Source organism: Pezoporus occidentalis, unplaced genomic scaffold (assembly GCF_034315485.1).
Source record: "Pezoporus occidentalis ecotype Australia unplaced genomic scaffold, CSIRO_AGI_Poc_V1 ctg4, whole genome shotgun sequence".
In the NCBI taxonomy this organism is placed as follows: Eukaryota; Metazoa; Chordata; class Aves; order Psittaciformes; family Psittacidae; genus Pezoporus; species Pezoporus occidentalis.
Genome location: NW_026915724.1, coordinates 12,267,239 through 12,291,273, shown reverse-complemented (window position 1 = coordinate 12,291,273; position 24,035 = coordinate 12,267,239). Strand labels below are relative to the sequence as shown.

The window sequence follows — 24,035 nt, the reverse complement described above, 5'->3', positions numbered from 1 at the left end:
GATAAAGGTTTTCTGAAAGCATATGTGTGTTTAAGACACTGACAACCCTTTAACTCATAAATGTTTTGAAACTTTGTAAAGGAGAAAGCCGTACTATGTATTTTGCCTAATATTTAACTGCAGTAAGTTCTTCTGTAGTCATGCTTCCCTGATACTAAGAGATAATAAAATAAATTACAGAGCATGCTGGGTATCAGCAAAGCTGTTGAAGAAGTTGTCCTCCAGGAAAGGAGAAAGAATCTCAATTTGCACTTCAGGAATGGATTTGGATGATGATAGATACCATGGGGAGGACAGAAAACTTCAGACTCAAAAAAGCATTCCAGCTTCTTAGGAGTTAATCTCTGGAGAACCTTTGTTCTTTCTAGCAACAGTCACACAGCAGACATCTCTAATTACAGCACTGGTCATTAACTTTCCTATAAACACACGAAGCACTGATAGTGACAGGGCTGGGCTTATTTTGTACACTCCCTAGCTTTGGAACTGCCTGTAAAATAGGTTAGTATCTTTATTTATAACACACTGCCCTTTTTAGGTGGTGTTTCATTGAGCTAACTGTGGCTAATGTACCCAATTACAAGTGGGTGTTTTCAAGAGCTGCTGAGGTGGGCGAACTTGCACAGTGCATGTGCACTGATGCTACAGTGATACAAGAAAAACCCTAAACTAACAGTTCTAACAGTTATGTTTTACTATCAAAATATGATTTATTCTCTTGCCACTTCCCAACCTCCTTTTGCTTCTCACCACAAGTTAGTCATACAAAAAACAGATACACTGATAAAGCTACAACAATGGTTAAAAAAAGTCATACATTAGATTAACAGCAGCAGCATTACAAAAAAGCATCTTTCAGAACAAAACAGGCAGACAGAACTAAAACTAACCCAAGAATGTGATTTTACCGATTTGTAATGATATCATCCCAGATGTTCATAGGATCCATTTTAGCATCTGGATATCTGCTTGTCCAAATTCTGAGAAGTCTCTTAAGGGAAGCCTGTGAAGCTAAATTACCTAGAAATCAATCAAGAATACTTTAAATGCATCTAAATCCAAACAGCGTGAGGAAGGACTAAACCAAACATAGTCTTGACATTCAAATCAGAAAACTGCAAGAAAACAACCCACTTGCATTTAATACACTACTTGGTAATCATATGCCTTCTGTTTACTGCTAAAGCACAGGAAATTCAATAAGGACATCAGTGTCAACTGTTATTGGGAATCACCACTGTATAGGTACTTTTCCGTATGGGAATATGCTGGAAGACAGCGGAAATGTAAACTGAATTTAATATATAATTCAGTTTATGATCATAAATTTGTATTTCATGCCTACCTCAAGAGCTATAACATATATACCACACCCATCTTTTATCTCTGCTAACTACTATTTGCCACAAAAGCGGCACAACAAAAAAAAAATCTTAGTTTAAAACTATTACTTATACTTTTAAATGAGATACTTAACTCTTATCACAATAGCTTGGCTAATAAAACTTCGCAATAGGACACAGAAGTATCTTCAAGCCTGCAGAACTGCAGCAGTTCTTACTGTCAATAGGACAACTGGAAGTAATTCCAGACTTACGCTCCTTCGAACAGGAGTTTGGTAATCCAGGTGTGGCAACAGCCATTCAAATTTTAGGAAACTGTGATTATTTAACAATGAAAGCTGATTAAGGGGAGGGGGGAAAATGAAACAAATGTTTACTTCTCCTGGTCATAAAATTGATGAAATCCTGTATTTCTGTCAAAGCTTGTACAGACTGCAGTTTGGTCATCCGACTTTGGTATAACAAAGTATCTATACTGGAATAGCTCTGAAAAGAAAGGGAGAGAATGGAAGATTTCACATACAGAATTTACAGCATGGTTCTATTCAGTGCTCTACATGCTATTCATGTGATGCTGCTTTATATTATGCCCTACAACTAAATCTTTTCCAAGTGATTTAATAGCCTGTAATCTGAAAGCAACTCTGCTTTGGACAAGCATAGAGGTATATTCTAGCTCCAGTTCCTACCCTAGGTTTTAGGGTAGTCCTACAGTCTAATAAAAATTTAGTAATGGATGGAAATTGTAACCTCTGAATGTAATACTCTTTTCAAGTTTGTTCTGGGGCCAGGAGGCTTCTGAAAAGAGGAATGAAAGAAAACTGCTATTAATCTGCACAATTACTTTGAAAAATGTCTAATAGATGAAATCATCAAAATGAAACAAATTAGAATGGGATGACACATCCCACTGGCTGGCTCACCCCTCATCATTGCAAGCAGTGAATTGAAGTTTATACAAAAAAAATCGTATCAGAGATAGCAGAGACTGTTACCTGCATGAAGATCTGCATTCCATTGCTAATGTAATATTTAGCTCTGTCAAAATCATCTTGCAGGATGTAAAGGAGACTAAGCTCTTGGCTGTAATGCATTTCTATAATGGCTTTCTTCTGTTCTGTCTTCATTGCCTCATCAATAAAAGTTAACAAAGTCTGGTCATTTTCCCCACTGAGCAGTAACTTTAATTTACTGCGTATTATATAGGGCAAATACATCTCCTAAAAAGTAAAAATATAGTCTTTACTTATAGGAATTGAGTATTAGATACTTTTTTTTTTTTATGTTATCGGGGACAGATCAGGTAAGTATTAAAGTATTTGAACAGTATTCTTAAATGTATTTCTTTAGACAAATTTCAGTTTATTGACAAATCACAGCAGCCTTGTCCCATAGGCTCCACAAGTTGTTAGCAAATTCTACCAGTTTCAAATCCAGCGATTTGGTAACTCTTAAAACATGAAACAAATAGAAGTGATAAAACCAACAAAAACACTGCAAGAACACAAGCTGGTCCTACACAATCAACCATAGACTCAAGGTAAAAACTAAACATTGTAAAAACAGCAGAAGTTACTGAGTCAATTAGTGGTAGTTTCCACAGTAAAGTAATCCAAATAACAACTGATTTCCACCCACAATTACATTACCGTAGGACATTCTTGCAGAGATAAAAATAGTGTAGTATCAATAAAGTTATTTCTAAAAACCTGAAAAAATGGATCATTCCATGTTTTGCTCAGGTCTGGCGGTTTTTCACTATCAATATTAATGGTAGCACAATACTCCAGAGACTTCCAGTCTGTGAGGTGGTCATAGCATTCAAGAGATGCAAGTTCCCAGAAGTCCTTCTCCACTTCTGTTGGCTCTCCATCTTGCCAGTCTTCTTTAGAGAGTGCCTAGGGAATGAATTTGAGGGGGAGGAAAGTTCTCAGCTGGAATCTGACACTAGTTTCAATTCTAAGTCTCATAAAAATATCTACCCATTTACCAGAATGTGTCAGCAACATTAAATGCAGAAAATCCAAGCTTATCAGTATTTACACAGAAATTCATTTCACATAGCCATCTTTATTAAACCTGCATTTTTAAAGAGCAAAGACTTTAAAAGAAGGTTAAAGAGATCCTTCTTCATTTTTACCCACTGTGTCTCAGATTTTCTTTGCCATGAACACTGGCAGTTGTTCATTTGGGGTGGCAGTGTGCACACGGTGTTTTACTTCTCTGTCTAGGTGATTGCAGATGTGAAGCTTTGTAACAAACAGTAAGTAGTATCATGCTTACTGCTCTATTGTGACTGCTTATCTGTTCTCATGCCTTTGCAGACTGAACCACCAATCAAACAAAACACAAGAACATTCTAAACAACATGCTGCTCCCAAAATGTTTAATTTTGACTTACTAGTTTTAAGTCGCAAGAGATTTATGAAACAATAAAATCTTGCTGTCTTTTTACCTCATCATAGTATTTAGCTGCTTCAGCATAATCACTCCTTGCTTCTGCCAACAATGCCTTCTGTGTAATTTCCTTAGTCCCAATCTTACCACTGAAAATGCCACGAAGGACATCATAATCTCCAAGAGATCGGTAAAGCCTAACAAAATTGAAAAAGGAAATACTTTAATTGGTTGAACAGAAGTGTATCAATGCACACATAAGCCATTTAAAGAAATAATTCATTAGGCAGTAATACTACTGGCTTGTAATTAAAAAAATATATCTCTTATATTAAAGATCAGAAATATACATTTAAATAGAGAAACTTCACCTTGCAGGCAAATACCTGAACTGTGGAAACTCCTGCAGTTGAAAAGCTATGAACAATATGTTTTTCAGCAGTCTGATAGCATCATCAGGGTGCACAACTGTTAAGTCTAACTGCTCTAACTGAAAGACAGTAATTAGCTGACAAGAAATTAAAAGCATATCTAACTTTCAAAGAGGGAAAGACTAAAAAAGAAATCTCATAAGCCATAAAGACACAGGTCGTCACAAAGCAAACCTAAATGGGAGTAAATTATCTCAAACAAGAATTCACTTGGCAAGCTCAATCCATCTGATCACATCTGGGGGAAGCTCTGTCCTCCCGCGCATCCGCTTGGGTGGGGGCTCCTCCACAGGGGACAGAGCCATCAGGGCGTGCTCCAGAAGAAGGATGCCCACCGGCTGCTGTAAACTTGCAAGGCAGCTCGTGCTCACGTTAGCTGAATCCAGTTCTAATAGCTCTCTGTGCCGGTAACTTATTTCCTATAAAATAAAACAAAACAAACCAACAAGCATCTACCTGGTCTGAAACTATGCTGAGTTACCTTTTAGAGATCATGTATTTGGTATCTTTTTTCTTACAGTGCAAACTTTGGAAATAAGCTGTTAAATCTCCAAGTCCCCAACTGGAATAATTTACTTCTGTGCTGTTGCTGCTTGGACAGAGAACCGTAGAGAATAACTCCTCTACTTCATCTGTCTTCAGGGCACAGGACAACTCTCAACTGAAACACATGAGCAGTGGGGGAGAGCGCATTTCACTTAACATACTGAGTGGTGCGTTTCTACCATAAGCTGAAAAGCAAGATTAACCACAATGTCTACTCTGAGCCGGAGGCTTTCTTTCCACACACTTTCCCAGTTTTAGCATACCACTGTTTCCTTTTAGATTCGTTTAGTATTGTGTTCATCTAGTTCTGCCTGATTTAAAGGCATGACAATATTCCTAACAGATCTTTACCATATTTAACATTAGTCCAAATACAGAATAACCTCATTTTCAGGGATAAACATTCTTCTTCACCTGAAGGTTCTTTTAAATAGTTCAGTTATCCCAAATACAGGTAAATATATCAAGAAAGCAAGATATGAGTTTATTAAAGCCAATTTTTTTTTCCACTTAAGAACCAAAAGGAAAGCTGCAATAATAGCTTAACCAAACAGAGAGAAAAAAAGAAAATTTTTAACATTATAAAAATTAAACACTGCAAATTCTTTTTCATTATGAAAAACATCACCAAGTTTTAGGATAAAAATTAAAGTTTGATTCTTGCAACATGGTATGTTCAAAAATACTAAGTGGGGAAAAAAACCCTGCTATTTGGAAACTGCAACAAGAGACTGTGAGAACAACCAAGCTACACTTGGTTGATAAATGGCAGCCACCACAAACCCTGCAGAATAGGCATCTGGCATAAGCAAACTCATTACACAATCTGTATAGTTGAGACTCTCACACCAATAAATTTGTACTCAACAAAATAAACAAACAGCTTCTTGTAGCTTCCTGATGAAGGGTTAAGCACACAGCTCACCTGCTGTTCAGGCAATTTCAACTAGCAGCTGAAATAGCATGTGCACCAGACACTTCTATGTACAGGCACACATTCCCTGACTGCAAACTTTTAGGGGTTATGTCAGGGACACAGTGACAACTGCACAATCTAAAACCGTAAGAACAGCTTGGCTAAGGTAAGACCATAAGCCCTTTCTCAGGGATGCCTAGGAAAAAGTGTGAGAATTGTGTAAATGTAGTGGAATGTCCACAGAATGAATATAAAATCGCAGTTTACAGACATTATCCCACATCAAATGAGAGATCTATTTAGTGCATTTTTGTGACCATTAACTTATCTTTTGAAAGCAGAGGGACTGTTTCTTGCTCTGTATGCACTTTATTTGCACCATGTGTTTAAAGATTAGGATGAATGGCATCCAAACTGGCCTGACAGCTACGGTATTTATAAGGCAATACATGTTTTTCAGAGGCCAGGCATCACTATGGAGTCTATGTAAACTTTTGTGATGGAGTTAACTTCTTTCTCAGTATTTCATCTGGTTTTCAATCTGACCTGAAAGCCAATACCAGAGCCCCATATTAAATTTTAAGATTATACCTGTAGGCAAACCCAACTCTTTTTATCACCAAGTTACTCTCTTGATGGGACTTGAACCTGCCAAGGAACCAAAAGCAGGAAGTGTTTCTGAAAAAAGCCCATATTTCTCATACTGTTGGCATATAGGAAATAGAAGCTGTATTTCCAATGGCCAGGACACTAGGACAGCCTTTGTGAGCTGAATGATAGCCTTGGCATTGTGTGCCAAGACTCACCCTCTCCCTTGATCAACACAAGACTTCCTCTCACTGTTATGCAGGATGCTAAATTACACAGGCTGAGGCTTGCCTTTGTGCTGCTGTTCTTTTGTTATTGAATGGGGATGGTAATGAGATGCTCTTATCACTCTTGACTAATGACATGTTTGACTAATTGTAACTTACCTATTGAGTCTTTTTTTTACATTTATCCAGAAAAAAAAAAGAAAGTAGCTAACACAACAGTGTTATTAATAAGCTCTAGCAGACAGCATAATTCAACACAAATAACATTACCAAGACAGAGAACCAACAAATGGAACGCCTAGAGGGAATATTAACAGATAGCTATTGTGAGATACTGGCTCAAAAAAATACCAAGATAGGCCAAAAAAATCCCCATTGCATTTGACCTTTCATGCAGCTGCACAGAAAAAAAGTAAACAAGAAATTATATCTTCTCAGATGAGTAAATACAAGTACTAAGAAGCAAAGTCATTGTTTAAAAAGCTAGTCCAAACCAGACACTCCTCCTGTATTACAAATGACATCTACTGTCACAGACTATTTAGATTTCCGTAACAGAAAGAAGACATCACCTGCCACTCAAAGAAAGATTATTTTGAGAGCTACAGATCAGATGCAACACAGTTGATGTGAAACATTAAACATAATGAAAACGGGTATGTAACAGGTGCTTGGACAAGCACCCTGAAAACTGGGGTAAAACATGAAGTTCACAATCCGTTTCAATAGCACAGTATGTTCCCATAGCAGAAAGGCTTGTGTTTTCTTTCCAGTGAAACGGCTGTGGTACACCCACCTGTCCTTTGGTGGGAGTGAATCCTTCCCTCCTTACTGAAAACCTGCAGACAACTACTTCAAGGGCCAAAGTTTCAAAAATAAGTAAGAGGCTAACAACAAACACTCTAACTGCTACTGATATCCTCAAGACATCAAAGTATTCCATCAGTAAGCACTTCCCAGAAACAGGGAGATAAGCACCACACCCACATATCCCTTTCAATTGTTCTTGTGCCTTTAATTTCAAATCAAGTCTCTTCTTGTTGCTGATGCAATTAGAACTTTAAAAGGTGACTCAAACTCTACAAATCAGAAATTGTAGAAGCCTTAGAAAATCACTTCAGAGGCATAAATTACCTTGTTCACCTTAACAAGAATCACTTGAAATATCCATTTGATTAACAATTCTCTTTCCATCTCCGTCTAAATTCCAATAACGGTATTTAACCTTCACGACCACTGGGTTTATCACACAGTCAAAGACATTATACTCAAGTTACTTTCATGCCATATAGCAGGATTTACCTGGATGCATGCAATGAATGGTGGAAAGTAAGACAGGCTCATACTCAGGAAATTATTGAAGTTGTTCAGCAGCTTCTGGATGATGGCTTTTTTCTCAGAAGGAGTTTTAGATTTTTCTACCTCATGAAAAATTCCACAAAACAAACTGCTGAAGAGCTGCTTGGCAAATGTTGGATCTTTCTGCAAATTACACCAAAAGCAATAAGGCCACTGAATTTTGCTGTGACACAATAAACTAATAAATAAAACTCAAGAGATATGACCCACCCTGTACCTAATCCCTATGTGGACAGTCTTTGGGAGTGGAATAATTAGTCTGGCATGCATCCCACCTATGCTGGGAATTACTGTACTACCCATTCAAACCCCATCTTAATTCTTATACACAAACAACCCCCAAGACAATGTAGGTTTCAGGTCAGAGTATTGGTGAAAAGGAGGAAATTTACAATTTTCACATATTCACAGTTTCCACTACAGGAATCAGACACCTGATACCATCTTAGGGACACTACTGCCAGTGAAGAGGGTTTCAGGAAAAAACAGAAAACATCAATGTGAGAGAGGACCATGACCTAACACTGAGGCAGCTAACACAGACAGATGAGACTGTCTGTGCCGACAGATGGTTCCATCTGATATTTTTAAGGCTTTTTTCAATGTCATTTTCCTCACAATAACAGAAAACTTGACCAGTGACCTCTGAAAAGCAGACAGACCTGGGCAAGGCCCTGCAGAGGGGCAATGAGACTGTAGTATTCAATTTGGATGTCAGGAAGGTCTCCTACTCGGTAACTTCTGTACAAGGTAACCTGGGCATCGTATTTCATCTTCAGCTCAGATTTCATCTCCTGAAACACATTGCTCATGTTAATAAAAATAACAGTTGTGTTACTTAGTCCTGTATCTAGATAGGACAAAATAGGCACAGGTATTTCTGACATGTTTTATAAGTTCTGTCATGCTAATTAACAAATACATTTTCTATAGAGCCATAATATGGTTAAACCCAGATTAACTTAGTCAACTCAGAACTCCAAAGTCTTGTTCATAGACTTACTTCAGCCACTAACATTTAACACCTTGTAGTTTCTGCTTCCATACAGGGTAGTATTTAAGTCACTTTTAAAGAGAATGATTATGACTGACAGCTAGTGAGCTACTCTGGTTTAAAAAGTTACTGCCTACCAGATGAACCACAGCAGTCCATCATACGATGGTTCTCAGCCTGACCCAGGTGCAAAGTAAAATGAGGTCCCTAAAGCTAGTGTGTTTTATTTCACACAGTGGGATGGGGAGGAGAAGGAAGAAGGATGAACCTGGTAGAACTGATGCCTTGAACTTGAACCAAACCATAGTAAAACTGTTGAAAATTGCAGTCATTAAATAGCTGCCCTGCCTTTTGCTGAGGCTTGCAGAAATACACTGAAATTGAAAAAGAGCTACTACTACCAGATATAAAGAAAACCTGTCTCTGCCTTTCTTCCTTCTCATAGCACTTATATGCTGTAAGGAAATAAATGGTCAAGTTTAGATGCTGGGATTTTAACTACTGTTATTAGCAGGTAATCCAACAGACAGTGGGTGTATAGGTACATAGATTGGTAGAAGAGGGAAACAGAAGAAAGCTTGAAGATTTCTTCCTTTTCCGTAAACCTTTTGTGATTTTCCTGTTTGAGCCCATTTTTCTTCTACATAACTTCAAAAGAATAATCTTCAAAAAGCTTGCAAAAGAAAAATGCTGGGACAAATTAAGACATTATAAAAGCTGTTTCCAAAGACTTTCTTGCTTACTTTTTCCTGTTTTGCCCCACCAGGTACAGTATTAATGCAAGCCACTGAGTTCTGTGTGCGTTTATGTTCAATAAATCTCTTTAAAAGTTTAAGGGGTCCTGGGAGAATTCAGTCTCCTATGGTCCTTTATTGTGGAATATTACACAGGGGTTTCTTGGTTGTACCTTAGACTGTCATACAGAATGTATTTACAGGTTCTTTCTTGCAGAGTGGGAGGAAATAGTGTCAATAGGCTAAAAGATGTTAAGCAATCTGAGAGGAAGCCAGACTGCTTGCTCCAGGCCCAAACTGCACAGTGGCCTCAAGCATCCATCGTAGCTCATGCAGGAAAGAAGGAGGCCGTTAACCCAGGAAGCTGGGAACTAGTAACAAAAAAAAAAAAACCAATAAAAAAAAGGAGAAAGACAACAGTTAAAAGCAAGGGGCTTCCTCCTAAATCTGATGTCCCCACACAGAACCACTCTGCAGTTCTGCGTGGGGCTAAGGAGGAAACACACTGACTACATGAACAACTGGCTGATGCACTGGTAAAGAAGATCTCTACTGGTGCTGACAGCAAAAAGCAGCTGGTCATAGTAGTAGGGGACTCCACTTTGTAAGGAGCAGTGGCACACATCTGTCGGCCTGACCCACTCTCAAGGGAGGTGTGTTGCTTACCAGGGGCTCAGATCATGAATGTTGCAGAGAGGCTACCTGGTCTAGTAAATCCCACTGACTTACCCACTTCTAGTTGTCCATGTGGGTGCTAGTGATATAGAGGGCAGTAGCCCAGAGAACATAAAGGACTACAGATCCCTGGGAGAGGTGTTTAGGGGCTCTGGAGCTCAGACAGTCGTTAAGTCGATTCTTCAGGATACAGGGGAGGACCTCAAAAAAGCTAGGAGGATTGGCCAGGTTAATAAATGGTTAAAAGGGTGGTGTCATAGTCAGGGGTTTGGGTATCTAGAACATGGGGCTCAGTTTAGGAGGCCAGGTCTACTGGGGGCTGGTAGAGCGGTTTTGGTAGGGGGCTTGCCAGGCTGGTCAAGGAGGCTTTAAACTAGATGTGTTGGGGGAGGGGGGCATCATTCCATCCCAACACACCCAGTCAGTTGCCAGCACCTATAATAAATGCTCGGAGTGATGTAGAGATATTCCAGCCTCTCCAGCCAATGAGCCGGCTTCATTTGGAGCTCGGCTCAGATGCCTCTATACAAACACCCATAGTATGGGGAACAAACAAGAGGAATTAGAGATGTGTGCACCTCTACGGGGGGTATGATATAATAGGCATCACAGAAACATGGTGGGATGGCTCCTACGACTGAAGTGTTGGAATGGAAAGTTACAGGCTCTTTAGGAAAGACAGGCCTGGCAGGCGGGGAGGGGGAGTTGCCCTTTGTTAGGGATAGGCTGGAGAGTATGGAACTCTTGTCTGGGGACAGGTGAGCAGTCAATAGAGAGTTTGTGGGTCAGGTTTAAAGGGAGAACAGCTATGGGGGACATTACTGTGGGGATCTGTTACAGACCGCCAGCACGGCTTCACTAAGGGGAAATCCTAATTAAATCCTAATTAAAAGAAAGTTGTTTAATTAAACAGCTTTAAAGTTCTTTAATTAAAAGAAAGTTTACAGGTTGTTTTATTGAATGCCTGTGGAATAATACATTAATACCGAAGACCTGTTCCCACTGCCTTCTGGGTTGTATGAGGAGGGAGAAAAATGAGGGATTTTTACACATGAGCTTTGTCCTCCAATTAATGTTGCTGGCCCAGGAAAAAAGAGACAATGGGGATTGCACAACTTATTTGTGACACTTTGTAGATCTGGCACTTCTCTGCCCATGCATGTCTGTGAGATAACTCCAGTAAGGCCCCTCTCGTGAACACTTCTACTGAAATTAATGACATTAAGTTTCCAGGAAAAAGAAATGAAAAAGCAGTTTATGTCATCTGGATGGTATCTATTGTCATGTTGACATACAAAACCCTATACAGTACCTTTTGTTTTTCCAAAACAAGGAAAAAGTAATGACTCCCATGTGTTAATTTCCTGAATAAATACAGAGAATTCAAATGAAGAGCCACTGTGAGCTACCTGTAACTTGAAAGAAAATAAAAAAGCACTGAAGGGAAGATATGAGATCTCTTTTGCCTTTAGTCTTTTAAGATAAGTCATTTAAATAAATCTGCGGCATGCTGGTTAAGCAAAATGTAAGTCATGGAAGAAATCAGTGATGGTGGTAAGTGAAGCAGCAAGAACTCTTGTTGTTCTCTGCAGGATCCAGCTATAGTATAATTAGAAAGAAGTGTTAGCTTGCAGTCAGGAACTATCATGGGAGAGACGGGTTGTGTGGAAGTACCCTTCACAAGAGAGTTGTTGGGGAGTAGCAGAGATAAATTTCAGTCTAAGCAAGACCTTGCTTCTCTACAAAGACCAGGATGCAAGACTCCTGCTCCCCTGTATCTTCTAGAGTTAGGTAGGCTCAGGAGATGTACCCTGTTCAAGTACAGTCACAGGCAGAGCAGTAACTCAGCAAGTGTTGGGATGTTGAAGGATCTTAAGGCATCCCCCCCCATCACTGTAATGGAGGCATAGGAGGGGCCCAGTTTCATTGTTGTTACTACTGATGGGACATGTACAACTGCCAGAGTACGGAACTGTGTCTGGGGACAGGTGAGCAGTCCACAGAGAGTTTGTGGGTCAGGGTTAAAGGGAATATAGCTATGGGAGACATTACTGTGGGGATCTGTTACAGACCGCCTGACCAAGGAGAACCTGCAGATGAAGCACTCATTGACAGATAGGAAAAGCCTCACGCTCACAGGCCCTTGTTCTCATGGGTGACTTCAACCACCTTGACATCTGTTGGAAGGACGGTACAGCCCAGCACAAGCAATCCAGGAGGTTCCTTGATTGTGTAGAAGACAACTTCCTTCTGCAGTAATAGAGGAGCCGACAAGGAGAGGTGCCTTGCTTGACCTCGTGCTCACCAACACGGAAGGGCTCATTGGAAATGTGACGTTCCAGGGCAACTTGGATGCAGTGATGATGAGATGCTCGAATTTGAGATCCTCAGGACAGTGAGAAGAGCGTGCAGCAAGCTCACTGCCCTGGACTTCAAAAGAGCAGACTTTGGCCTCTTCAGGAATCTGCTTCGGAAGGTTCCATGGGATACAGCCCTAGAGGGCAGAGGGGCCCAAGACTCTTGGTTGATATTCAAGGATCACCTGCTAGAAGCTCAGGAGTGTTGCATTCCAACCAGAAGGAAGTGCAGCAGGAGGGCCAGGAGACCTCCTTGGAGAATAAGGAGCTCCTGAGGAAAATTCAATTGAAAAAAGAGGCTTATAATAAGTGGAAGCAAGGACAAGTGGCATGGGAAAAGTATAGGGATGTTGTCTGGGAAGCTAGGAACCAGGTAAGGAAAGCTAAGGCCCAGTTAGAATTAAACTTAGCTAGAGGTATTAAAGATAACAGGAAGGGATTCTACAGGTACATAGCAAAAAACAGACTAGGAAGAATGTAGGCCCCCTAAGGAAGCTCTCCGGAGAACTGGCTACATGGGATTTGGAGAAGGCTGAGGTTCTGAATGACTTCTTTGCCTCGGTCTTCACTGGCAAAGGCTCTGACCAAAGCACCCAAGTCTTGGAAGGCAGATGCAGGGACTGTGAGAATGAAGACCTTACGGCCACTGTAGGAGAGGAACTGGTTCGAGACCATCTTAAAAATCTGAATGTGCACAAGTCCATGGGTCCTGATGAAATCCATCCGCGGGTCCTGAAGGAGCTGGTGAATGAAGTTGCTAAGCCGCTGTCCATCACATTTGAGAAATCATGGCAGTCAGGTGAAGTTCCCGATGACTGGAAAAAGGGAAATATAACCCCCATTTTCAAGAAGGGGAAAATGGATGACCCAGGGAATTACAGACCAGTCAGTGTCACCTCTGTGCCTGGCAAAATCTTGGAGCAGATTCTCCTGGATGGCATGCTAAGGCACATGAAAATCAACAAGGTGTTTGGTGACGGCCAGCATGGCTTCACTAAGGGGAAATCCTGCCTGACCAATTTGGTGGCCTTCTATGATGGGGCTACAGAACTGATGGACAGGGGTAGAGCAGTTGATGTCATCTACCTGGACTTGTGCAAAGTGTTCAACACTTCCCACGCTACATCCTTTAAATTGGAGAGACACCAATTTGATGGATGGACCACTCGGTGGATTAAGAACTGGCTGGACAGCTCAACGTCCAGCTGGAGACCAGTAACGAGTGGCGTCCCTCAGGGATCGGTGTTGGGACCAGCCTTGTTCAACATCTTCGTCGCTGACATGGACAGTGGGGTTGAGTGCGCCCTCAGCAAGTTTGCCGATGACACCAAGCTGTGTGGTTCGGTTGATACCCCGGAGGGAAGGAATGCCATCCAGAGGGACCTTGGCACACTTGTGAGGTGGGCTGATGCCAACCTCATGAAGTTTAACCATGCCAAGTGCAAGGTCCTACACGTGGGTCGGAGCAATCCCAGGCACAGCTACAGGTTGGGCAGAGAAGAGATTCAGAGCAGCCCTGCAGAGAAGGACTTGGGGGTGTTGCCTGATGAGAAAATGAACATGAGCTGGCTTCAGTGTGCGCTTGCAGCCCAGAAAGGCAACCGTATCCTGGGCTGCATCAAAAGGAGCGTGACCAGCAGGTCGAAGGAGGTGATCTTGCCCCTCTGCTCTGCTCTTGTGAGACCTCACCTGGAGTACTGTGTGCAGTTCTGGTGTCAACATAAAAAGGACATGGAAGTGTTCGAACAAGTCCAGAGAAGGGCCACGAGGATGATCAGGGGACTGGAGCACCTCCCTTATGAAGACAGGCTCAGAAAGGTGGGGCTGTTCAGGGGGGTTGGAACTAGATGGTCTTAAGGGCCTTTCCAACCCTAAATATTCTATGATTCTATGAAATGGTAGCTTTAACCTGTAAGGAAATATAAACTGGCTAAAATAGGTGTTTGTGCGGTTCTTCCAGACATAAGTTCTGTTTACACAGTCGTCTGCAGCTGCAAAGAATTATAAATGTCTTAAACTGGGAGCTTTCAGTCCTGGGCTCCTTTGCTCTTAGTCTAACTGCTATCATTTATGTATGACATTATATGTTATTTTTAGTAACATTAACCTATGAAAAACTTACATAGCTTAAAACCACAAACCTCTTATTTGTATGTAACACAATCAGGAAACCCATGTAGGACTAACTTTCTGGTCTTGATAAACACTCAGCAAATGACTATTACTGGCAGTCCTTCAGCTTAAAACTATGCACCTGTTTGGGTTAGTCCATCAGCTGTACCACATTTTTGAGTTCACCTTCAGATACTGGATAATGTTTGCCAAATATTTCAGCAGCATACTGTAGTTTTAAGGCTCCTACTTTCCAGTAGGACAACTGCAAAAAGCTTCCTATGAGTTTTAGGGACTCCATCACGTAAAACCACTTCATACACATTAAGTGGTAGACTGGAAGTTTTACCATCCTGCTCTTTCTTCACTCATGATAAGTAACATCATTTAGCTTCAAGCTCATAAATAGCATGATTTCCAAATAAAACCTTCTAAAGTTCCTAAAGCAGCAACCAGTATCTTATACCTGCCCTTTCTTCACAAAGTTATTTCTACAGATGAAATACAAGACTGCAAATGGCATTGGGACTTAAGATTTTAAACTTATTTGGATTGACAGACCTTTTCTCTTTTCTGCTCAGCTACACCTTTTCTAGCATAAATCAAACTGAGTTTCTCTTGGTCCTTCAAGAAACGTCTTCGCAGTCTTAGAATTTCTGCTCGTTCTTCTATACCTAGGGAACACACAACCATGTCCACAGCTTTTCTTTTCTCAAGCAAACTTCACATTTAAGGCAGGAGAATCATACAATAACAAACATCACCTTTTTATTTACTAGCTTACCAGCTAGTCTCCTAAATTTCGTATCAAACAACCCAATGAGAGACAGCAATTAAAACAAATTAAGTTGTTCTTAGGACAAGAGGTAATAAAAATTTATAGAAAAACTTTTAGCATGTGGATGAGGTATAAGGGTCAAACTATTGTACTGTGAAAAGCATTAAAAATCATGAACAACTTTGCCTCCTATGACACATTCATTTTAAGTGCTCAAAGCCAAGCATGGCATCTCCACCATATTTCATAAAGTGTACAGCTCCCTACATAAAAGAGGTGCTAAATATATTCAAAGATTGAGTAATAATAATATAGTACTATATTTTCAAAGTTACTATTACAGAACTGTCACTGGATCAATTCCTGATCAGGACAGTTATGGAGAAAGGCCACTTTACAGACTGTTCAGTCCATTTCATAGGAAAGAAAAGTGAGTTAACAAAACCAAAACACTACAGCTGGTACTTTCCTGGTAAAAGCCCAGAGACTGACCTCTGTTTCTGTAGTTCAGCACAGTCCATTCAGAACTGCCCTGGAGCACTTCTCCGGTATTGAAAAGGTCAGTCTATAGCTCTCTGCCTCAACTCCTACTCTTATCCTTCAAGTCAAAATTTTAATGACAAGGTAGGCAAGGGTGAAATGGGAAGGAACAGGGAGAAGGAGCCTAAGCCATTCCAGAACACATTCCAGGACAATACCAATGTTTTTCAGTTATCGACTGGGTGGATGAAGGAGCATCCTTAGAAAATAGCAGGTAATTCTAACGACAGACGGCAATGCTGTAGGTTGTGTCAGCACAGCTGAAATAGTTTGGAAAAAATATGTTTAAAGAGATCTCTTTTTTAAAGAGATAAGCAGTTAAATTTAAAACAGAAGGAACAGAACTTTCAGATATTCATGTTACAATTATCTTAAGGAGAGATAGGAATGCAAACATCACACTGGCCAGTTTCTTATTCAGAAAGTTATTTCATCTAGCAACATAGTTTTGCAGTTCCTAGCACAACTCTAACGTTTTGCCACATGTTATGTACTGCCACACATGCCTGGAAACAAAATCTCTCAAACTGAGCCTCAATTAGAACGGACTGCCAGCCAAAACTGACAAAGATGGTCTATAAAAATGTAATATTTATATAGAAATTGCATCATAAGGTTTACAAACCTTTAGTTTTGCTGTCCACCTCATCTCCAGGCAAACCCAACCTTTTTTTCCCAAAATCTGGCCCCACTGGTTTAAATGTTGCTTGTTTAAATTTTTCACTCCGTTTGTTAACCAATAGCATGGAAGAAGACACAGATTCAGAGGATGAAGGAACTGTATACTCTGCCAAAGTGTCAATGCTACTTCCGGTTAGCCAATTAAAAGAAATTCTACCACCTGTAAAAAAAAGGTAAAAAAAAAATCTGTAACATATCCACATATAAATCAAGTGAAAAGATCTATTTCTCTCCCCCTGAAATATGTTTATGGGCAGAACAGATCTGAAGCTGTTAAGAAACAAACTTCTTACGAGACAAATGTGGCTGGATGTTTTTTTCTCATAACAGGAAAAAAGTCCTTGAAAACAAAATATTAGAGACATTCTCACTTTTACATTTAAAAACTCATATACAACAGGAGTTACATCATTCCTACTGCAAACAAGAAGATTTCAGAAGACACTGGTCTGGACTCACTGGCATGCTGTGTAGGTGTAAATTCATATTGTCGCTGGGTAGCCCTCACTCGACCACCGACTGACCCAGAAGAAGAAAGAGATCTTTCTTGTGATAAATTCCTGTGGATGCTATGAGAAGCTTGAGTATCCAAAAACATAGGCGTGAGCACAGTACTTCGATAACGCCAACTGGAATCAATTACAAAGTCCTATGAATACAAAAACGTTTTAATGAGAACGGTAAGAATGCAGCCTTTTTGCCGTGCTTTCTTGAGACAGGATAACAGAAATTACAGAATTTAAAACATCATCCCAGGGGCAGAACTTGACTGTTAAAAAAACCCCAAACACATCAAACTTCTCTACAGGCTCAGCAAAAATGCTCATTAATTTGGACTTGTCAGTTGAGGACTGATTTACAGCTCTTGTACCAGTATTCCCATTCACAATTTTTCTCCTTATGATGTTTCTCTCCACTACCCTCCTTTTAGGTATTTCAGTAGTCTACAAATCACACTTGGTGTAAGTGTGTGTACATATATATATATATAAAATTACTTTAATTCTTTTTTTTAAAAGAAAGCAAAATTATTATGCCCCCAAAATCAGCAAACTTCTGATAATATTAATAACCCATGACTGTTGCAGTTGTTAGTTATGGAGCACAAAATGCTCTTGCAAAACTCTCCTTCACTACACCATTCCTATCCAAGTGGTAACTACATTACGAATAGAATTTGTCATACGGCTGCACAAAGGGTAGCATATTGCAACTCACCTGAAATTTGCATTCAGAGAGTGGATGCTCAAATATTCTTCTGGAATAATCTGGGCTCTTGCTAGTCATTTCAAGCAGGAAATTTGTGATTAGACTCAAGTACTGTGTTTCAATCTTGGTGGAATATAAAGAATTTAGCAATGACAGCATACGATCAAGAGTATTTGTGGGTAACCTTGTCTCATTACTCCAAAAATTCCTAACAATTAATCTGTAAAGGCAAGGAATAAAATTATTCTTAGTTATCTGCAGACACAATTTTATAAATTAGCTTATTGGAAGAAAAGGAAATAATGTTATCTCGCTGCTACTCTTACACTAAAATACTTATAAAACCTCTAAGGACCTACTCTTCTGTCATAAACAAAGCAGGCATTTCAGGGATTCATGACTTCAGACAGTCATCACAACACTGTTTACCACTGTTTACTCACTGCAGGTCAGCATTCTCATCAATTAGTCCTTGAAGCAGCATTTCTTTTGCCAGTTTGAGTATTTCCTGAGAATCACCATCTGCTTGGCTTTCTGGATCACTAATGGTAGGAGAAAAAGGTCTCTTAATGACTTCTCTCAAACAATTCATAATAAAATACAAGGATGAGGATGGTAGGAGAAAAGCAGGAACATGCTCTTACAAAAATCTCAATTTGGCATGACAACAGTGCATCTTATTTTGTTTTTAATAACATGAGATCTTAATTGCCAAAAATTTCTTGTGTCTCGGCTAAATAGAAAAGAAAAAATCAGAAAGCGAAGTATTACATGTTAGGTATTTATTACAAAGGCCAAACGGAAATAATTCTGAGTTCATAAGGTTAGAGCTGAGAGGCAGAGAATTAACTTATCCCACGTGATGCTGGAGTTAAAATTGCCTGTGCTTTTTCATCACAATAATTATCCATTCAACAGTTATCTCTGGGAAAAAAAAAGTAACAGAACACAACCAAGATGATTTAACAGCAACCAGCTTGTCAAACTGGGAACATGACTGTTTCATACTCTAAGGCGTCAAACAGAAAGAACATCTTTATACAGCCAGATTGAAGAGATTCAGATCATACTGAAGGGCCTTCTGGATGCTCCATCCCTGGAAGTGTTTCAAGGCCAGGCTGGATTGGGCTTTGAGCAGCCTGGTCTAGTGGAAGGTGTCCCTGCCCATGGCAGGCTGGTTGGAAGTAGAACACCTTTAAGGTCCCTTCCAACCCAAACCATTCTATGATATACCTTCTACCAGATTTCTTTAGTGTACAGTTCTTACTAGTTATAAATTCTGGCAACAAGAAAAAGAGTGGGAGCATCAGAGCTAAGACCTCTTATGCCATCATGCTGTGGTGATGCAGCATCCTAGTTCTGGGCTAAAGTTCAGGTCTAAGTCTTTGTCTGTTAGTGCAATGGACAGAATTGCTGCAAAAGGCCAGAGCCACTTCAGCAAACCATAGGCTCTATCCTTCTGAGAACTGGAAGAATCCCAGGGACAAGCTGTTGGAAGACAGTGTTTCAAACACTTTCACACTGCCTGAAAGACAACATCTGCAGTGAATACACACCTGTAATTATCATAAATCCACATCAGGATATCATACATGCGCTGTCGACATATTACAGAAGGGTGGGAAATGAATCCTGTCACTCCAGGAAGAAGCTCTTTAAGTTCTAGTGGCTTTAGTTTAGACAGCATCTTGTGCACTATATCCAAACAAACCCTTTGCCTTTCATCATCCCTAAAAAGAGAGTGGGGGAAAAAAAAATAATAGTTATATTACTTTTCACAGCTACATACAGAAACAGAAGATCTATTTAGATTTTAGTAATAATATTTAGTTTTGCATAAAGAGCTTTAGGTAAATACTTTTGAGTTCAATGTAAGAGTAAGAATATAACTAAACTAATACATACTACAGAAATTCTCATCCCAGTGTTGGTTCACCATAATGCTATTTAGGGTTTTTTGTCATTCACAGCGAACTAACCATTCTAATACTTAACTCCCAGATTCCACTAGCTCAAATTAGGAGAGCAGTGATTAAAAAGTGAACATGAATTATAAATGCTTCTGTATTTAAAAATGTTGTGGCCAGCACAGAAAGTGTTACCAAGAAATTTAGACTATGCATCCACATTTGTAATCACAAGACTACTCACCTATGATTCATGATCTGGATAAAGTCTTTACCCTTTAACTGCAAGTGGAGATCAGGTACTTCTTCTGCCCGGCACATTATTACTTCCAGACAGTAAGTTTTCATCACACCATGAAGTTTGGGTATCAAAAAGAATACTGCATTCATAAACCTTAACATAACCAGAACCCACAAAGAAAATCAAGTTACTTTCTATTATTCCTCTAGATCTACAATGTACATACCATGTCAATCATGACATACCTGTCAGCAAGAGGTGGAAAATTCTTAACAACTTTATTCAGGCACTGAATAAACTTATCCTGTTGGGTGTTCTGATGATGTTTTAATTGTTTTATGACACAATCATAAACTGGATCTTCAAGTACCTGAAAATGAGAGAGACAGTAAGACAAGGACAGCCATGAAACTCTTATCACCTTAATGAGACAGTTCTGCTGCTGTAATGTTTAATTCTAATGCATTTTCCTAGGTAAGATCTACCCACCTCACATTGACATTTATGGTGCTTCATGGCTGCTGTACAGCTATGCCTGGCTGAAACACGATTGCCTGTTTAAATACTTTAGTGAGGCTCCTTTGATCAATTTGAAACCAACACCTTTATTTTGAAATACAAGGTGTTTAGTATGCTTATATAAAATATGTTATAAAACATGTAATATATAAAAATACATATAATAAAACCTAAGTGGCTTCTAATTCGGTTTGGCAGATTTCCAATTAATGAATGTAAAAACATAGATTTTTTTGTGAAAAGGTGGAAAATATTCAGCAACCTTCATTTAATGTCACCTTTTGTAGGATAAAGATATTTGCACCATCTTTGCTCATTTATTCAAAATACTGCTCTTACTGGAACTTTGAAGACTTTAAAACAGAATTTCAATTTATGAAATATGCTCCACAAAGTGTGAAAGAAGCAGAATGCAATTAAGTAAACAGTAGGTAAGAAGTAAGAATGGTAGGTAGAGAAGTAAGAATAACCTAAAAGATCAGGCTAATAATCCACCTAGCCAATATCTTGGTATTTTTGTGTCTGAAAGTAGCTTCAGAATGGTATTTATGGGGAGCACATGAGCCTGGCTGCAATTTGTCCTCCTTTTATCTCATACAACTCAACATGCATCTGTCATCAAATGAAGGATCTTAGAGCGTACATTATTGTCTATTGTTTTTAGAACCTGTTAATGGTTTGGGGCTTTTTTTGGAGCATGAATGTGGCTAATTTCTCTTTGACACTGATGATACTACTTATCCCTAGAATCCTTTCTGGCAATAAATTCCAGTAGTTCATTAACTGCAGTGTAAAGAAGTACTTCTACCATCTGTTCCAAGCTGACTTCTAAGATCATCAAGCATTACCCCCTAGTTCTACTACTGAAGGTTTTGGTGAGTAACAGTTTTGCATTCACCTTATTCACTACCTAGAAAATAACTGGATTAAAAATTAAGTACAATACGTATATTATTATTATTTTTAATTTTACATCAAAACTTGCAAATTATTAAACATACTCAGATACAGATATTCTAAAGTCCCAAACCTCTCAACTTGTAATTTTATTTTATTTTTAATAAAAAAAAAACAAAAAAACCCTTCAAATGTACCATGCGAGTGATCTGTTTTGCCAATCAGAGTTGCTGATCTGCAAAAGCTGAACAAAACCATTCACTGTAATGCCAAAACAGCAGGACAAACCCTACATTTAGTCTGCTCTCAAATTCTTTTCCCTGTAATAGTTTAAACTTTTAATTCAAACTGTTGGAAAAACACTGCTGAATTTTAAATACATTCATTTTTGGAGATGAACTGAGTAGCCATACCAAAGATGTACATAGAATTAAGACAGGAATGCTCAAACACACAATACAGTTCACTTACATTTTCTCTCTCAGCAATGTATTGAAGAGCAAGACCCAACACTTCTGCTGCAGCTGCATAAACTTCTTTATACTTTAATAAGCCCATGTTGCTGGTCAAAGCCTGAAAATACCTAACACAAAAGGTAGACCTACTGTAAGCCACTACTCCAGCATTCAGTTTTATACTGAAACAAAAAACCTGCCTGAGCTGCCTAGGGGAACACTGACTGCTTTTTGAAGAGTTTAATACAGCATAACATGGATTTTCCACCTGCAGTGTGCAGTGTCAAATCCCTGCTTTGACAATTCCTGACTCTCTCAATTCCCACAAAACCCAGACACCCACTATACGAAAGTTTTCATCCTTCTAAAAATATGGTCTGCAGTTTTCAGCTGGAAAAGCACTATGTCTGACAGACAACAGTAAAGGGATGACGGGATTCCCTTGAACAAGCAATCCAGCTCGCAGATTTCATGCTGAGAAGTAAGATTTGCTCTCTTCATCTTAAACTTTTACCAAAATCATTCACCCAAAGGGTGCATTTCTCACCTGACACGCTCTATTTCACATTTTGGGTCAAAAGGAGGTAAACTGTTAGCAAGAACAATTCCCAGCAGCTGAATTCCCACTGAATTGTCCTTGGTATCAGGGTCTCTACTAGAAAACTTCTCAAATATTAAACTGTTGGATAAAAACACAAAGGTAATGATATACATGAAAAACCCCAAATATACACACCATTAATCACTCCTTCTGTGTATATAGATACATATATACACAACCCCATCAAAAGCAGCAGAAAGTATGCATATATGCATAACCATTCCCACCAAAACCAGCAGAGAGCATACAGTCAGAAAGAAGTATTTAGCTTCAATGAAAAAGTCTTTGCAGAAAGAAAACATTGTAAACACACACAAATTCTTGGCTACAACTTCAGGAGCAGATCACACAAGTCTCAGGAAGAGTGTACCAGTATTCAGTGATAATACCCAAAATTTTAAATAAAACTTAAGTCTTTGCAGAGATTACCTCTGCTTTTGTTATTGCTGCTGTAATCTACCTGTTTTCCTTGTCTCTCTCCCTGTTGTTTTGCAAATTAAGTGACAATCTTTGGCTAGAGTTCAGTTCTAAAGTTCCACTGTCAAATCTAGGGACAAAAAGTTTACTATTGCAGGTAATTTTATCTTTTAATCTCATTTGCTGATGTTCACTTATATTCTTGAAATACTAATAAAAAAAAGCAATTTTCCAAATGCTTACCTGTAAGGTATGGAGAGGCAGCTCTTCCAACACTCTATAACTGTCTTTATGATTTCCAGATTGTGTCTGAACACAGCTCTTTTTGGGTGAAAGGCATTCTTCATCAAGAATTCGAGCAATCTGTTAGCTAAAATCTCATCCTTAATATTTCCCTGCAATGAACAGTAGCAAAAAAACCCATAGTAACTAAAACATGAAGACAGTTATTCTTTCATGAAAACAAGCAGGTAAATAAAGCTATATTTGAATTTAACGGTGAACTGATGTAGAAAACTATTCTAAGTGCATCATAACAAACTCACTCATTCCTCACCAAATAGTCACAACAATAATAAAAATGAATTTCATATTTCCTTACTTTGGGAGTGGCTACACTTCTCCAGGAAAGGATAGTAACTACTATTTCCACTACCATATAATGAATCCCTTCGCCTCCATTATTTCCAGAAACAACAAGTTGCAGCAATGGACCAAGCCACTGCTTTGCGTAAGGTCGGAAAACCTATGGAAAACAGGAGAATAGGTGTACAAACACAAATTATCCAACTATTAATTAACCCGTTACTCAGTAATCGTTACAGGTAAGACTACTAAATCAACCTCTTATCACTTCCCTTAACCTCTGAAGCAACAATCACAAAAACTTTAAAACAACTTTAAACTAAAAAGTATTCATAACTACATTCCCCACTTCTGCTTATAAACCTTTACCAAGTATTCACATATAGTTAATTATTTCACTAGGGCCCACTTAATATGGCTCTCACTCAGAAAACCTGTCCCTAAAGGATTTTCAAAAGTATGTCATTCATCTATCCTTCCACTTCAGATAGCTTTACTACTAAAGTAGCATTAAATGGGTATAAAA

At 39.1% G+C, this 24,035-nt stretch overlaps 1 protein-coding gene across 1 annotated transcript in view; it reads right to left on the bottom strand.

Moving 5' to 3' along the window:
* The window catches only part of PRKDC (protein kinase, DNA-activated, catalytic subunit), an 81,991-nt gene that overhangs the window by 17,224 nt on the left and 40,732 nt on the right, over positions 1-24,035 (bottom strand). Inside the window, exons 49-68 of the mRNA XM_062633440.1 lie at positions 23,526-23,669; positions 23,168-23,319; positions 22,454-22,585; positions 21,923-22,034; positions 20,281-20,405; positions 20,039-20,188; positions 19,444-19,617; positions 18,331-18,429; positions 17,897-18,107; positions 17,138-17,327; positions 16,623-16,838; positions 15,241-15,353; positions 8,470-8,601; positions 7,751-7,930; positions 4,382-4,590; positions 3,799-3,937; positions 3,053-3,241; positions 2,339-2,563; positions 1,721-1,829; positions 909-1,020 (exon numbers count right to left, since the gene is read on the bottom strand). Coding sequence (XP_062489424.1) covers positions 909-1,020; positions 1,721-1,829; positions 2,339-2,563; positions 3,053-3,241; positions 3,799-3,937; positions 4,382-4,590; positions 7,751-7,930; positions 8,470-8,601; positions 15,241-15,353; positions 16,623-16,838; positions 17,138-17,327; positions 17,897-18,107; positions 18,331-18,429; positions 19,444-19,617; positions 20,039-20,188; positions 20,281-20,405; positions 21,923-22,034; positions 22,454-22,585; positions 23,168-23,319; positions 23,526-23,669 — 3,113 coding nt within the window. The remainder of the gene's footprint in view (positions 1-908; positions 1,021-1,720; positions 1,830-2,338; positions 2,564-3,052; positions 3,242-3,798; positions 3,938-4,381; positions 4,591-7,750; positions 7,931-8,469; positions 8,602-15,240; positions 15,354-16,622; positions 16,839-17,137; positions 17,328-17,896; positions 18,108-18,330; positions 18,430-19,443; positions 19,618-20,038; positions 20,189-20,280; positions 20,406-21,922; positions 22,035-22,453; positions 22,586-23,167; positions 23,320-23,525; positions 23,670-24,035) is intronic.